The following is a 15499-nucleotide window of genomic DNA, read 5'->3' as shown; positions in this document are numbered from 1 at the left end:
CATAGTCATGTGAGCCCCCAGCTATCCACTTTGGAACAGGCAAGCACAAGTGTCACAGTAGGATCTTGCAAGTGCTGGCATTAAATATCAAGAGTTAGGATATCACATTAGGATGCTGTGGTTAGTGATATTAGGGGAGGCAGTGCACACATGCAGAGGTGGTCCAACAATGAGACGAATTAGACAGTGGTGAAAAACATATAGGGGCGCAGTCGAGACTGCTTTTTCTGTTGATTCGCTGTAAAACATGATGTTTTGGTGCTTAGTTTGTAAAATCTTAATGTAACTTGATGTTTAATAGGCTTTCCCTTAATCCCTCCTTATTATCCATCAGTTTCGCTTATCCAACGCTTTTATTTTTCAGTGATTGGTTTGGGGGGGGAGGGGCAAAATTCTGTTCGCCTACACTTGAAAAATAACAAGGGCCGGCTCTGCACACATGTTTATGCGTATGATTTTACCAAGCATAATTTCGCAATTATAATGAGCATGTGTGTTAGGGAACTGTGCAAGAATACCACTACTCTTAGTGGGCTCTGGCTTGGAAACTCTTAGAAGAAAGTTGTAAATGGCTGCTGAGAATGTCACTGTCTGGATGCATTTTCTATATTAATTTCTCAAATAGAGAGCACAAGAATGTAGAGCATTGAAGGAGTTAGTGAGCATATGTTTTAATTAAGACAAAAGATGTAGAATCAATGGTTATTTTACAACACTAACCATGATTATTGCCAAGCTGTTACTTTTAGTTATATGAATCACCACTAGGATGCAGAAATAGGTAAAAGCTGATACTGTTGTATTACGAAAGGCTTTCATGGCCGGAATCACAGGGTTGTTGTGTGTGTTTTTGGGCTGTATGGCCATGTTCCAGAAGTATTCTCTCCTGACGTTTCGCTCACATCTATGGCAGGCATCCTTAGAGGTTGTGAGGTATATTGGAAAACTAAGCAAGGAAGGTTTATTTATCTGTGGAAGGTCCAGGATGAGAGCTTCCACAGATATATGAACCTTCCTTGCTTAGTTTTCCCATATACCTCAAAACCTCTGAGGATGCCTGCCATAGATGTGGGCGAAAAGTCAGGAGCTGATACTGTTATTTTCTGTAGTCTGTGGAATATATAGGAAGTATTTTGGCTTGTGTTTATGGACTCTGCAGGGATGTACTGGCATTTAGAATTGAATTTGGGTTATAAAATGGTATTTCTCCAACTTATATTTGCTGATCTGGAGACTAGAACATGAAGCAATTGATTCAAATTGCAGGGCAAATGAATTGTACACACTAGGAAGAACTTCCTAATAGAAAGAGCTGTTCTGCAATAGAATTGGACTGGATGACCCTTGTGGCCTCTTCCAACTCTATGATTCTATAGTCCACCAAAGGTGACCTAATTCATCCCTATCTAGGTTTATACAATGTCAGGTGATCACCAGAAACTGAAGCAGTATATGAGGCATCTTAAATGACTAATTGCATTAGGCAGTTTCTATCCAGGAACAGGTGAGACCCCATCTAAATTGCCAGATAATGCAGTGTATCACTTGCATTAACCTGACACATCCAAACAATTCATCTTCATTAGAGTGGGTGCATTGTTTGGATGTGCCAGGCTAATGCGAGTGCTACTCTGACTTGAATATGGGTAAAAATAACATTTACAAAGATCAGGATCATCATACAGTGGAGACTGCCATCTGAGATTGCCATGCGCAATCCCAGATGACGTTCCCACAGCCATTCCACACCCCCAGGCTTGTCCTCTTCCAGGTTTTGCATCGCTGAGGATGCAATGCAGCTTTGAAGCAGGATGCCCTTCCCTCTCCAAATCTCTATTGTGTGCTGAAGTAGAGGCACTCTGAGTCACATCGTGTTAAGGAGAATACCATGGTCAATAGTACTGAAAGCTGTTGAGAAGTCCTGCAGAACCTACAAGGACCTATTCCTCTTGCCTGGATAGTTCTTTTAGGCTTTGTTAATATGAAGTGGGGATGGTATTATAGTCACAGGCAGCAAACGTCTTGGGTTTGCACCTCTAGTCAGTCACTTTACAGATAATGAAGACAATGCATGGCAACCTATGCACAGGTGAAAAGTGATAAGGTGTAATAGGATTCATTCATTTCAGCCAGTCTTTTCCCAAATGAATTTAGTTAGCTATAGCAATGTTTCTCAAACTGTCCTCCTCCAGGTGATTTGAACTTTGGCTCCCAGAAATCCCAGCTAGCTTACCATCTGTTAGGAACTGTGGGAGCTGAAGTCCAAAACATCTGGAGGAGCAGAGTTTGAGAAACTGAGCTATAGTATTCAGGAACCCTGACAGATTCCTGACTGTGGTGATTCCTGGGCTCCTTTTAATACTTGTTCCACTGAAATCAACAAAATATAAAATGTTTATTTTTTAACCATTCCCAGTTGTCATATGTCTTTATGTATTAATTTCTACTTCTCTTAGTGACTAACTATATTTGTATCCAGATTGGGCTCTTCAGGCTAGAATCTGGAAAAAAATATTTCTTGGATGACAACTCTGAATGGGAAAGATAGTCCAGTAAAGTGAATTTTCTACCTTTCTGATTATTGCAGGAAAGAGGCGGTGGGATAGTTAAGGAGTGTGTGGCATGCTTCTTTTGCTTACTTCAGGTAACTTCAGGTTTACTGTGCTGCAGATTCCTTGGTGTTCTTCATAACAGCTTTCACTTTGATTTCGTTCTGCCTTTTTGGTTTGATAATTAGAAAAATAATTCTTGGTACTTATTACATGAAACTAAGGCCTCTTCTACACAGCTGTATAAAATCCAGATTATCTGCTTTGAACTGTATCTGGCAGTGTAGACTCAGAGCGTTTCGAGACTTCACTTAAATTTACATCGAAGCAGATTTAAGAAACCCTCTTAGGCACACATTTAAGTCCTCATACCTCCCCACAAAACCTACAGTTTTCTGGTGGGAAAGGTGTCTAGATACATTGGGTGCACTCCCCAATACATTCTGAGAGGGCACCCAGACACCTAGAAGCCCCCCCCCCCCAAATCCCTTAAAATTAAAACAACTTACCCACCTGCCATTAAAGTACTTCTGGAGTCCTCCTGGCGGGTAGAAATGATGTGCCAGGTGAGGAGCAGAGGGCAATGAGCAATTTTCCTCCTCACCCCCCTTCTCCGTCTCCTGGTGCATCATTTCTACATGCCAGAAGTACTCTAGAAGTACTTTAATGGTTGTCGGGTAAGTTGTTTTAAGTTTTAAGGGCTTCTTTTGGAGTTTTTCTGAAGGGGGTTAGTGCCCAGGCCTGTAGCCAGAGGAGGGAGGTTTAAGGGTTTACCCCCCCCCCCGTGAAATGTGTCAAGTTAAAAAAAACCTGGTTTACTCATGAATTTTAACTGGTTAACAAATTAATGAGTAAACTACATTTTTTTAACCTGACACATTTGGGGGTGGGTGGGTTGATCCCTTAACCTATCCTGGCTACGGGTCTATTGGTGCCCTATTAATTTCTGGGCTCATAGAGCTCGAAAAACCTAAGAAGTCTGTGTGAATTGGGCCCACACCTGGAAAGACCCGGATCTTATCAAAGATCCAGGTGTTACCAGGTATCAAATTATTTCGAGACAAAGCAGGGTTTCCTGCTTTGACTCAAATTAATTCGGGTTTAGCGGAGATGTCGTTTGGATGCCTCCAATAAAACCATGGGAGCTCCCGCATTATGGGCCCAGTCTGGATGGTCCCTCAGATAATCCAGTTCAAAGCAGATACTGTAATGTGGATTATCTGCCTTGATACTCTGGATTATGTGGCAGTATAGAAGTGTCCATAGAGGTGGTGCATACATATAAAAGAAGGGGATGAAAACATAGTAAGTCCTTTAAAATCAGCCTGCATTCCTATATACATGTAAAGAAGCAGATTAGATAGCTTTCAAGAAAAGTTTTAGTTGTTCAGTAGTAAGGAATGTCACCATAAGTCTACAACCAATTTGAAGGCATGAAAACTTCTTAATTAGATAGGAAGTGGTGCCTTTTAAGCCCTAGAAACTAGAAGTCTGAAAACAAACCATAACAGTTCTTGCTTTCCATTAACTAAAATATTCTCTCAAGAACCCTCACTAAAAAAAATTCTTGCAAAATGTCGGGATGAGTAAGAGGGCTGGGAATGTGAATCCCTGCTCACTTACAGCAGGACAGTTTAACATGCAAGCGACTGTTACTGTAACAAATATATTTAAGGTTCATGGATTTGGCTCCGATGTCAGGCTAACATGAGAAAAAAAAAACACTCCATACCTGGTCATTCATGTGAAATTGCATGCATGTACACACACAGACACACATGGAGTAATTTTTGTTCATAGACACAGGACTAACCAAAGGCTATTGCTCTCACATATTCCTCTGTTGTTAGTTGGGTGGAAACCAATCTCACGCAAATCGACTTTGATTCCTGTAACAGGATCCTCTGTTGCCTCATTGGACTTTTTTCTCTTACCCGTTATATAGTCTATATGTACCCCAGCCTTTACTAACAGATTTGGGGGGAGCAAAGGGGCAAGGAACTATAGAGAGGAGAGTGGGCAATCTGTTAAACCATTGGTGCTTGTTTCATTCCAATGTTTATTGGATTTGAACCACAGCAATGATAATCCATTTTAGAACAAGAGAGCTCTGGCTGGGAGAATAATTTTCCTTCTCTTTTTTCGTTACTAAATATTTAATAAGAAAGTTCTGGAGATCAGAGGAATGTTGTCCGTGAGAGAATTGGGGCCGTGTCCTCACCTCCTCCTCTTCTTCTCCACTCTTCATTTTGAACAGCAGTTTTTAGTGAGCTGTGATTCATTCATCTTGGTCCAATGCCAGTGGGAAGGTCCTGAGCAAGTGAATGTGAATTTTTAAACGTCAGCTTTGTTCCCAAGCACAAGCATCGGATGCTGTTGCAATCTTTGCTTGAAAGGCACACTCAAAGCATTTATTTTCCTCAGCATCTCAGCTATGTTGATGTTACATATACTCACAGAAGTTCCTTTGGCAGGAAGTCAGAATCCAAGACAAACCCAAATAAGTCCAAACAAATGTGAGCCCAGCCTAGTTTTTAAAAAATCCTTGTGCAGATAGTTTCATCTAATTATTAGCTGGCCTTTCCTGCCACCTAGTGGCTGCAATCAGTACTGCTCAAAAAATGCTTGGGACCAGAAGAGTTTTGGATTTTTATTTTAGGATTTTGGAATACCTGTTTTTGCATATAGTATATAATGAAATATCTTGGAGTTGGGACCCAAATCGGAACATGAAATTTATTTATGTTTCATGTATATCTTATCGTGAAGATAATTTTGTGCACAATATTTTTGGTAATTGTGTGCATGAAATAAAATTTGTTTCATTTCAAAAATGGCTAATTGTAATCTGATAGAGCATTAAATGGGATTACTTTTAACTGGATCTTATTGCTCACATCAAGAAGAACAGGTTCCATGGTATTTTTTAATGTTTTACATGTCCTAATTATTACTTAGTTTTATGAGTGATAATTTTGATTTATACTTAATATGTATACGGCTATTAATTCTTTCCTATATATTATGATTTGTTTTTACTTCTGTTGATTTAATTTTTCCTGAATTCTCATGTGTTTATTATTATTTATATTGTCTTTCCAGTTGTAAGCTGCTCCAAGTCCCCCTGGGGAGAGTTGGCAGGATATAAATAAAACTTTTAAAAATTATTATTATTATTATTATTACCATTATTATTATTATGTATTATTACATAAGAAAGCAAAGATGTCAGCCAATCATGTTAACAATTTTGGAATATTTCAGATATTGGAATTCTAAAAAAAGAGACCCCCGATAAGTCATTTGTGTCTCAGTATGTTCTTTGAACCAACATAAAAAGTCTGATACAAGTGAAATGGCTTCCTTCATTGTGAAAAGATCTGTCACTAAAAGGAGAACACATAGGGCCTTTTACGACCATGGACAAAGTGCCTTTACATGGACTGAAGTATCAGTCACAGATGGAGGAATGGCAGGCATGGGAGAGTGCTGGAGATCGCAACTTTCTCAAGCCTCCTCTATTTAATGTTTTGCCTGTTTTATAATGTGTCGGTTTATTTCCTGAAATGTATGTCTTCTTTGGTTTGCAGTTTTATTAGCTCTATGTACTTGAAACAGTAGGAGAGGCTGCTGGTCATGTGATTGTTTAGAATGCATTTTAAAAGAATGACAGTTAGAAATGACAGTTGGGGCTTGGGTCTGTTTGAGTACAGAAGCCAGTATTAGGAGAAGACTTGAGTTTGTTTTGAGTACAGAAGCTAATGTTAGAAGTTAGAAGTCGGTTGAAGCTTGAGTTTCTTGGAAGTAGACTGTTATAAAAGAGAGCTATACAGAGACTGTTAAAGACTATAAGTTAAAGATACAAACTGAAACGTTTTAACGCTTTACCTGACAAGAAATGTATCTGTATAGAATCATAGTATAGTAGAGTTGGAAGAGACCTCATGGGCCATCCTGTCCAACCCCCTGTCAAGTAGCAGGAAATCGCGTTCAAAGCACCCCCGACAGATGGCCATCCAACCTCTGCTTAAAAGCCTCCTGTATATTTAAATACATGAAGTTGTGAGTAAAACAAACATGTTGTTTTAAAGAAGTCTACTTGAATCTTTGTCTGCTGAAAGCATTGAATAGAAACAAGATATTTATGTGCCCACTGATCTTCCATTACCCAATAAACTAAAGGAACACTCCTGAAACTCTGCCACCCAATAGGTTATGATCCTAACAGGTCATAATCTCCAATAATCTTCAATAGGTTATGATCCTAATGGGTCATAATCTAATAGTCCAACAGAGAGGAGAAGAGGAAGAAAAAAGGCTGCGTGTATATATATCAGACCCTAAATTTTCTTATGTGTGAGTGAGAATTGGATATTGGAAGCCAGTTACGGTACTTTGTCAGCTCAGCTTGAGGAATCTACAAACAATCAGAGTAAAGGCCATTTTTATTAAACAAAGGAATAAGTTACTATTGTTCGCTAATAGTTAATAAACCATCTGTAATTTCTTTTTGGTTTAACATTGGCAGAATGACTTCACTTGGGTTTGTCCTACAATGTTTGATTCCTCCAATATAAGTAACAAAAGCTTATTCCTTTGTTACTGTATTCACATCTGCTTTGCATTATGACAGATAAACCAGATGAAAATATTGCTGGCATCTTGAACTTTCTGTGTATATTTGTGCAATGTGCCTTTGAGTGTATATATAGCATATGTATTTGTGAACGTGTATTGATGTGTGTTTGTGTGTATGTATTGGTGTGCTCCCTGGATTGATGCAAAATGGAAGGAAAATATCAATTTTCTGAGAAACAGCTTGTTTCAGAAGCTGTATGAAAATATTCGGGAAATCAACCTAAATAAAATGTTTAGTCATGAATTATTCATAAATGCACATACTAGAGCTGTATATACACATATGACATGCCTGTTTAGCAGTATCAAAAGCAATGGACAAATCAAAAGTTCTGCTATAGTTTTCATTATCTTTCCATTGCATAACTGTCTAACATTGCTGATTCTGTGTTCACAGATGTGAATGTGTATTATTTAGCAAACAAACAAAAGGACACATGCTTTAAATATGTGTACATGTGAACAATATCCTCCAATTATCCTGATTTGACATCTGTCTGTCTCAATAGTTCTTCTGCTTTTCAAATATCTGAGGGCCCTTCCACACAGCCATATAACCCAGAATATCAAGGCAGAAAATCCCACGATATCTGCTTTGAACTGGGTTATCTGAGTCCACACTGCCACATATTCCAGTTCAAAACAGATAATGTGGGATTTTATTCAGCTGTGGGGAAGGGCCCCCAATGTCTTCCTCTTTCTCTAATTGCTTTGTGTCCTCTGCTTCTTCAGTTGTCCCAAATTGAATTCAAGATACACAAGTATTTTGTATTCAGTTAACTCAGCAGAAGGGAAAAGGAAGGGGTGACATTTTGCCGTTTTCATTAAGCCTGAGCAAAAGTAAGCTGCTGCAGTCCTTCCTAGCTTGTGTGTTCTTTCTTGTTTATAACTGTTACCATATTTACCAATGTTATTTGGCCATGCATATGCTTGTTTTTAATCTATAAAGAAATGTCAGAAAATCTGATGGACACATACATACACAAAAACACATACTTACAAAGTGTTCTGTCTATTTAACAATTGATGTGCCCATGGGTTTCTTCAAATATTATCTGTATGGGAAAGGATTGGGGCTGTTCATGAATTTTTGGTGTACCATCTTCCATGGTCTGACTGAGAAAAAGGACCTCATCACAATGATGTTTTTCACTGTCCTAGAATGCTTTCAGGATGCTGGGAGGACGGAGCCAGACGGAGCTCATCACATGATGCAGGGTTACTATTGGCAAGTCTCCATCCTTCCAGTGTCCTGAAAGCATCCTAAGACATTGCCCAGAGAACATGGTAGGCTTACTATGTTCTCATTGAGAAGAACGGGGCTAGCCTGGAGGTAAGCTGGGTGGCAATGCTTTCTGCCATTGGATGGGGGAAAGTGCAGATCCGGAAGGTACGGGGTGCAGGGCAACATTTTTCTCTGCTGCCTGCTGGATTTGCCATGCTGCCTGGTGAATCCCCCTGCTATCGCCCACTTTTTGGATCTCAATGTGATGATGTCCCAAATGAATACCTGGATTAAATGCAGTTAACTCATCCTAGGGACTTTTCTTGAAAGTACAGTGTTCCCTCACTACTTCACGGTCACTTTTCGCGGATTTGCTGTTTCGCGGTTTTTCAATAAACTCTAAAAGACTATTATAAATCATAAAAATTTACAATTTACAGCCTAAGGAAGGGAGGAAGGAGAAGCTGAAGGGAGAGAAAAGGAGCCCAAGCGGCAACGGGAGGAGAAAGAGGCGATTTATCAACACACGATTGGTTGATAAAATATTGTATAACTACTAAAATAATGTATAAATATTAAAATAAATATAGTGTCCCTACTTCGCAGATTTTCACTTATTGCGGGTGGTCCTGGAACCAAACCCCAGTGATAAGTGAGGGAACACTGTATTGGTTTTAGTAGATCATTAATGTTCTAGTGATGACGGAGAGTCATTCTTTCAACTACAGCTACATCTCTTGGTTTCACTATAATTTGTTCTTTGTTAGGACCAGCTGAAGGCATTTTGCTTTCTGATGGGAACTTATTTTTCTCCCTTTCTTTAATTGCCACTTTCTCCACTATGTTTTTGTAATGGATCTGCCACTCACTGTCAGGCATCTGCACTGTCTTTTTAAAAATAAGCATCTTTATTTCAAATCTTACACTTCCACACCTCACACAAACCAAAGTAGTGGCAGCTGTTTTACAGTTTGTCCTCTTGCTTTCCCAAATGTTCCACTATGGTTCTTAACTCTTTGAGGAAATTAACAAAGCATAGTTGACCTAGATCCAAGACAAGAGTGAATCAATATGGAGCAGGACATGTAAAACTTTTCTTGTTGTTGTGTACTTGCTTGCTGGCTTCTAAACAATCGTAGTGTCTCCATGCCTGCATCAGGGTCCAGCAAAGGCTCTTTCAGATTTCACCCATATTCTCCACACTCTAGAACTGTTGTAAGTGCCCTTCCTCAGAATATAAAAGATAAATGAGGTTTATGAAGCCATTTGTTGCTATCAAGGATGTGAGACCTCTTGTTAGTCCGAACTAGAGGGAACACAATGAATAAACAGACTTAACTACATACAGACTTACAATTTAAATGTTGCTTCAAAAGGCCTACTTTAGCTGATACTAACAAACAGGATTCAAGGCAACGAGTGCTGTCATTGTTTTCTTTGGCAGGAGAATTCCCCAGTAAAAACATTTTTCCAAGTATGGCAATTTGATGACAGCAATTCTAAACTGAGAAACAGTAGCAACAGCTTCCTGTTGGTTGTTTGTTTATTATTTATTTACCCTATTTATATTATGCCTTTCTCTACTCTGAAGGGGACTCAAGGCGGCTTACATATGGCAATTATTCAAAGCCTTAAAAACACATACAAAATATAAGCTTAAAATAAATTGAATTAAAATCAATAAACATTAAACATTTAAAATTGCATCCAATATTAAATTCATGCCATCCAGAAATTGTAGTCTTAGGGGGGAGGGGGTTGATCTAATGTCACTAGGGAGGGAGTTCCTCAGCCGAAGCTGTCCTACAATCTCTGCTCGAGACAAGGATTCATCTGGGCATATGGCACACAAGCCAAGGAAATTGACCCATGAAAATGAGGAATGGAAATCAGTGGTTGGATTTGAGCTCATGTAAAAGTCTAGAAATTCTCTGAAGATGCCACCCACAGATGCAGGTGAAGCATCAGGAGAAAATGTTGTTAGAACGTGGCCATATAGCCCGGAAACCACACAACACCCCCCAAGTCTAGAAATGTTGGTCAACAAACCATCCCCCAAACCCAGGTCAACTAATCCAGAGGTCAGCGTGAGGACTGTGCCTTAACTCTTTTCAAAAAAGGAACCACCCACTCCTTAGAATAGAGCAGCAGAAGGCAAGGACTTATTCTGTCCCAGGAGAACCTTAAAAGAAAGCTCTTGGCCCACTCTACTCTTTCTGCAATGGTGATGCTTTTGCAGGGAAATGACAGTGGTCTTTGCAGGGAAATTTGTGATAGAATGAAAATAATGCGTAGCTCGTGTTTGACCAGTCCACACACTGTCTTGTCTCTTGTCTTGACTCGCAGTTGAAATCACCATAAGCAGAGTCATTTCTTGTAAGCAATTAGGCACTAGAATCATAGAATAGAATAATAGAATAGTAGAGTTGGAAGAGACCTCATGGGCCATCCAGTCCAACCCCCTGCCAAGTAGCAGGAAATCGCGTTCAAAGCACCCCCAAAAGATGGCCATCCAACCTCTACTTAAAAGCCTCCAAAGAAGGAGCCTCCACCACAGTCTGGGGGAGAGAGTTCCACTGCCGAACAGCTCTCACAGTGAAGAAGTTCTTCCTGATGTTCAGGTGGAATCTCCTTTCCTGTAGTTTGAAGCCGTTGTTCCGCGTCCTAGTCTGCAGGGCAGCAGAAAACAAGCTTTCTCCCTCCTTCCTATGACTTCCCCTCACATATTTGTACATGGCTATCAGGTCTCCTCTCAGCCTTCCCTTCTGCAGGCTAAACATGCCCAGCTCTTTAAGCTTGTTCTCCAGACCCTTGATCATTTTAGTTGCTCTCCTCTGGGTGCTTATATATAAGTTCATGGTTGCTGATTATACCAACTCCTGAAGAAGGGGATCCCCCCCCCCCCAAACAGGGTACAAAAATACCCAGGAACCCCTGTAGACTTTACTTGGAACTTTATTTGGACTTTACTTGCGAAGACTTTCTTGAGAGCGGTGCTCCACCATTATTTTCTTCATTCTGTATACAGCAACATGACCAACGATCTGTTTACTTTGTTTTGAATATATTTTCATTGATTATGTATCCCTGAAGCCTATATACATTGGAACCAATATCAGACTTAGATAACGTTTGTATTAGAGCTTTTGCTCCTTTTCATTTTGTCTGGTACTGTATTACCGAATTGAGCTTTGGAGGGGAAACTTTATTAATACTATATGCTATTTGGACATTATATTTTCTTTGTACATAGACCATCTTGTCTTTGTGTAGAGAAAAGATGTGCCACGCACATGATCAGTAAAGAACAGGAACTTTTACTCTTAGAAATGTAGAGAAGGAAGGCCCTCTCTCCCATTCCCACCAACCAAGCTTGAGATGGAGGTGGGACTGAGAGAAGGGCCTCTCCTGAAGATCTCAGGGCCCAGGCAGGTTCGTACAAGGGGATGTGATCAATGAATTCAGGACTTTAAAGGTCATAACCAGCACTTTGAATTGTGCCTAGAAACAGATTGGCAGACAATGGAGCTGCTGCAACAGGGGGGCTGTCTGCTCCCTGTAGCCAGTCCCAGTGAGCAGCCTGGCTGCTGCTCTTTGGACCAGCTGAAGTTTCTGAGCACTCTTCAGAGGCAGTCCCACATAGAGTGAATTACAGTAATCCAGACAGGACTAACTAAGGCATGTACCACTTTGCCCAGATCTGGTTTCTCAAGGAACGGGCGCAGTTGGCGCACAAGTTTTAATTGTACAAAGACCCTCCCAGCCACCGCAGATACCTGGGCCTCCAGGTTAATGCTGAGTCCACGAGGACCCCCAAAATGCAAACCTGTATCTTCAGGAGGACCCCCATCTAGCACAGGCTGGATCCCTATCCCCTCATCTGCCTTCCAACTGACCAGGAGCACCTCTGTCTTGTCTGAATTAAGTTTCAATCTGTTTGCCCTCATCCAGCTCATTACTGATGACAGGTACTGGTTTAGGGTCAGGACAGCTTCTTTGGCATTAGGTGTTGCTGTCTGGATTCTTGGTTTGCCTTTGTTAACTGCCTGAGATAGTTTTACCAATATCATTCATGATGCTCTTATCTTCCTTCTAGAACTAGATGCTGAAGAGGTTGCTTGCACACAGAATGGCCAAGTGTACCTGAACAGGGATATATGGAAACCTGCACCTTGTCAGATATGCGTCTGCGACAACGGAGCCATTCTTTGTGATGAGATCCAGTGTCTTGATGTGCTGGAATGTGAAAGCCCACAAGTTCCCCCTGGAGAGTGTTGCCCTGTGTGTCCAAACACAGCCCGGAATGGTTTTGAAGGAGCTATAGGTAAGATCAATCATATGGGAACTGATCAATTAAGCAGGCTTGTGTTGAGAAAAGAAATCCATAGGAGCCTCTTTAGGGGGTTACTATTTTGCCTAAATGAAATGTAGTATAACAGAGGAACATTTTTGTTGCCCTGCTCCAAGATGTTTAACACAACTTATGAACTAACTTGATGGGTTTATATTTCATGCAATTTTTCCTCTGCAAATCTGCCTAGAAGAAGGGGGAGTAATTGAACTGATATAGGGACGTGCTAAGCTGTCTATTTTTGGCACCTGTCCATCTTGCACTGATTCATCCATCTGTTCATTCCTTCATGGTCTGAATAAATCTGTGAACATCATAATAAATCCTCAACATTTAATTATGTATTCATACCTATGTTACAAAATACCAGTTTTCTCCAAATACTTATTTCTAAATGTATTTTTTCTCACCATATCTATTTTAAAACTCATTTTGATGAAAAGTGGGGGAATTATTCTATTTCTAGTCTGGGCCAGTTTTGCCTACCTTCATTCTTCAGTCATTCCATCACATTTTATAGGATTTCACTGCTAGAGGCAGTGGACCTTCAGTTCAGAAACTTTTAATCAACATTGGCATGACTTGCTGAAGGGGATTTACTCCATGGTTGTCATTGTACAAAGATCTTGACCATGGGAAGGGCAATTCCATTTCCATCTAATTATAGGTAGCTGGAGAACTGCAAAATGATGTATATTTTAAACTAATTTCTCCTACTTTCAGTCATGGAAAGGAACAGTGAACAATAGGTCTGTCAGACAAAATCAATCAGTACTTTAAAAATTTCAAACCAGAGATTGGAAAAAAGTTTCTTTTGGGTGTAAAAACTCCCAGAATCTTCTAGGCAGCATGATCAGGGACTATGCAGGTTGGAGGAGTCTGGGAAATGTAATCTCCCTCAAAGTAACCTTTTCAATTCTCTGATTCAAATTATACAATGCCGGGAGAGGAAAAGGTATTTTTTTAAGATAAGAGATTTGTTCTGCTCTACAAGGCCATTTTGATGATGAATTTTGTTTATTATGGCCAGAGAAATATAATTTTGACTTAACACTAATCACAGAAGAAGGAACTTTAAATCAGAGGAAACTTCTGACATTCTTGAATTCTTTAGCAAGAGATGCCACATTTAACAGTGTAATCCTGCATTCATCTACTTGCAAGTACAGTAGAGTCCCACTTATCCAACATAAACGGGCTGGCGGAACATTGGATAAGTGAATATGTTGGATAATAAGGAAGAGTTAAGGAAAAGCCTATTAAACATTAAATTAGGTTATGATTTTACAAATTAAGCACCAAAACATCATGTTTAACAACAAATATGACAGAAAAAGTAGTTCAATACGCAGTAATGCTATGTAGTAATTACTGTATTTACGAATTTAGCACCAACATATCACGATGTATTGAAAACATTGACTACAAAAATGCGTTGGATGATCCAGAATGTTGGATAAGTGAATGTTGGATAAGTGAGACTCTACTGTAGATCCAATTCAAGTCATTATTCATTAACTCAGGGCTTGTCTGCACTGGCAAAACAGAGTACTCATGCTGAATGAACAACTTGCACTTTAAATAATACACAGTGGTTTCTGGTGGGAATCACAGGTTTTAGGTTTTTCCCATTAAACCAAATTTGCCTCACTTTGGGCAAAGTCTGTTGTACTCTGGAGTTTTTTTTTTTTTTTGATATTCCTGAGTACCTTATGATTTTAGAGTAATTTTCACAGAGGATCAGATCTAATTTGATTTACTCCATTGTCCAGACACCAGCACTATTACATTTCCCTTTGGTCATCAGTCCAGGGAAAGGGAATGGACTGTGCCCCTTTCCTTCCTCCACCACTACTACAGGGCCACGGGGCTCCATCCAAATTCCTTGCCCTAACAGGTCCCTCTGCTCATGTTAGAACAAGGCATCAGTTGTGCAGGCGTACCATTTTGAAATCAATAGAGGTGCCCTCAATGATCAGGAGCTCAGATGGAACCCCTTAGTGATAGTACGAGGAGGTGACAGTGCTGTGAAGTAAATGTGCTCCCAGGCCATCTAGACCACTGCTTCTTAAACTGTGAGTTCCAACCTCAAATGGAATCCCTAACAAAAAATTGGGCTAACAAAAAATTGGCAACAGAAAATGATTTCTGAACTCCAACCATTTACACAAATCTGTTAGCTGCAAAGTGCAATTTATAGTGAATTCTTCAGAAAATGCTTCAGCTATACTCTACAAAGAGGAAAATCAACCTGTTTAGCAAGCCTTGCCAATTGCCGATTTACGAGGGTTATCCAGAAAGTTCATGACGTTTTGGAATTAAAAATAAACAAAGTATAGGAGAAAACATTTACCATATTCAGTTGAAAGCCAGACCCAAATACTAGTTCTCACCATAGTCCCCACTGAAATCTAGGTAGTTATCATAGTGATAAAAGTGTTTGAAAAGCCCTCCCCCACCCAAGATTCCCGCCTGGCTTGCATCCTGAACCAGGCTGGCTTCCCTTCTCTCAGCTGTCAAATGGTGTGCTCAGCTTTCCGCACGATCTTCCTCGATCGCTCTTTTGTTTTGCAGATGCTTGCAAAGAAGGTGCACTTCTAAGGTTTTGCAAGAAGCACACCTTTCCTGTCCCAAAAAACCTTCCTTGCAAGCATCTGCAAAACAAAAGAGCAATTGAGGAAGATCGTGCGGAAAGCTGAGCGCACCATTTGACAGCTGAGAGAAGGGAAGCCAGCC

General features: G+C 40.1%; 1 protein-coding gene across 1 annotated transcript in view; it reads left to right on the top strand.

Moving 5' to 3' along the window:
* Positions 1 to 15499, top strand: part of col5a2 (collagen type V alpha 2 chain) — a 200118-nt gene that overhangs the window by 83936 nt on the left and 100683 nt on the right. The window contains exon 2 of the mRNA XM_008117582.3: positions 12509 to 12736. Within this exon, the coding sequence (XP_008115789.3) occupies positions 12509 to 12736 (228 nt within the window). The remainder of the gene's footprint in view (positions 1 to 12508; positions 12737 to 15499) is intronic.

This window comes from Anolis carolinensis, chromosome 1, assembly GCF_035594765.1.
Source record: "Anolis carolinensis isolate JA03-04 chromosome 1, rAnoCar3.1.pri, whole genome shotgun sequence".
NCBI classification, from domain to species: Eukaryota; Metazoa; Chordata; class Lepidosauria; order Squamata; family Dactyloidae; genus Anolis; species Anolis carolinensis.
This window is presented reverse-complemented; position numbering and strand designations above follow the sequence as displayed.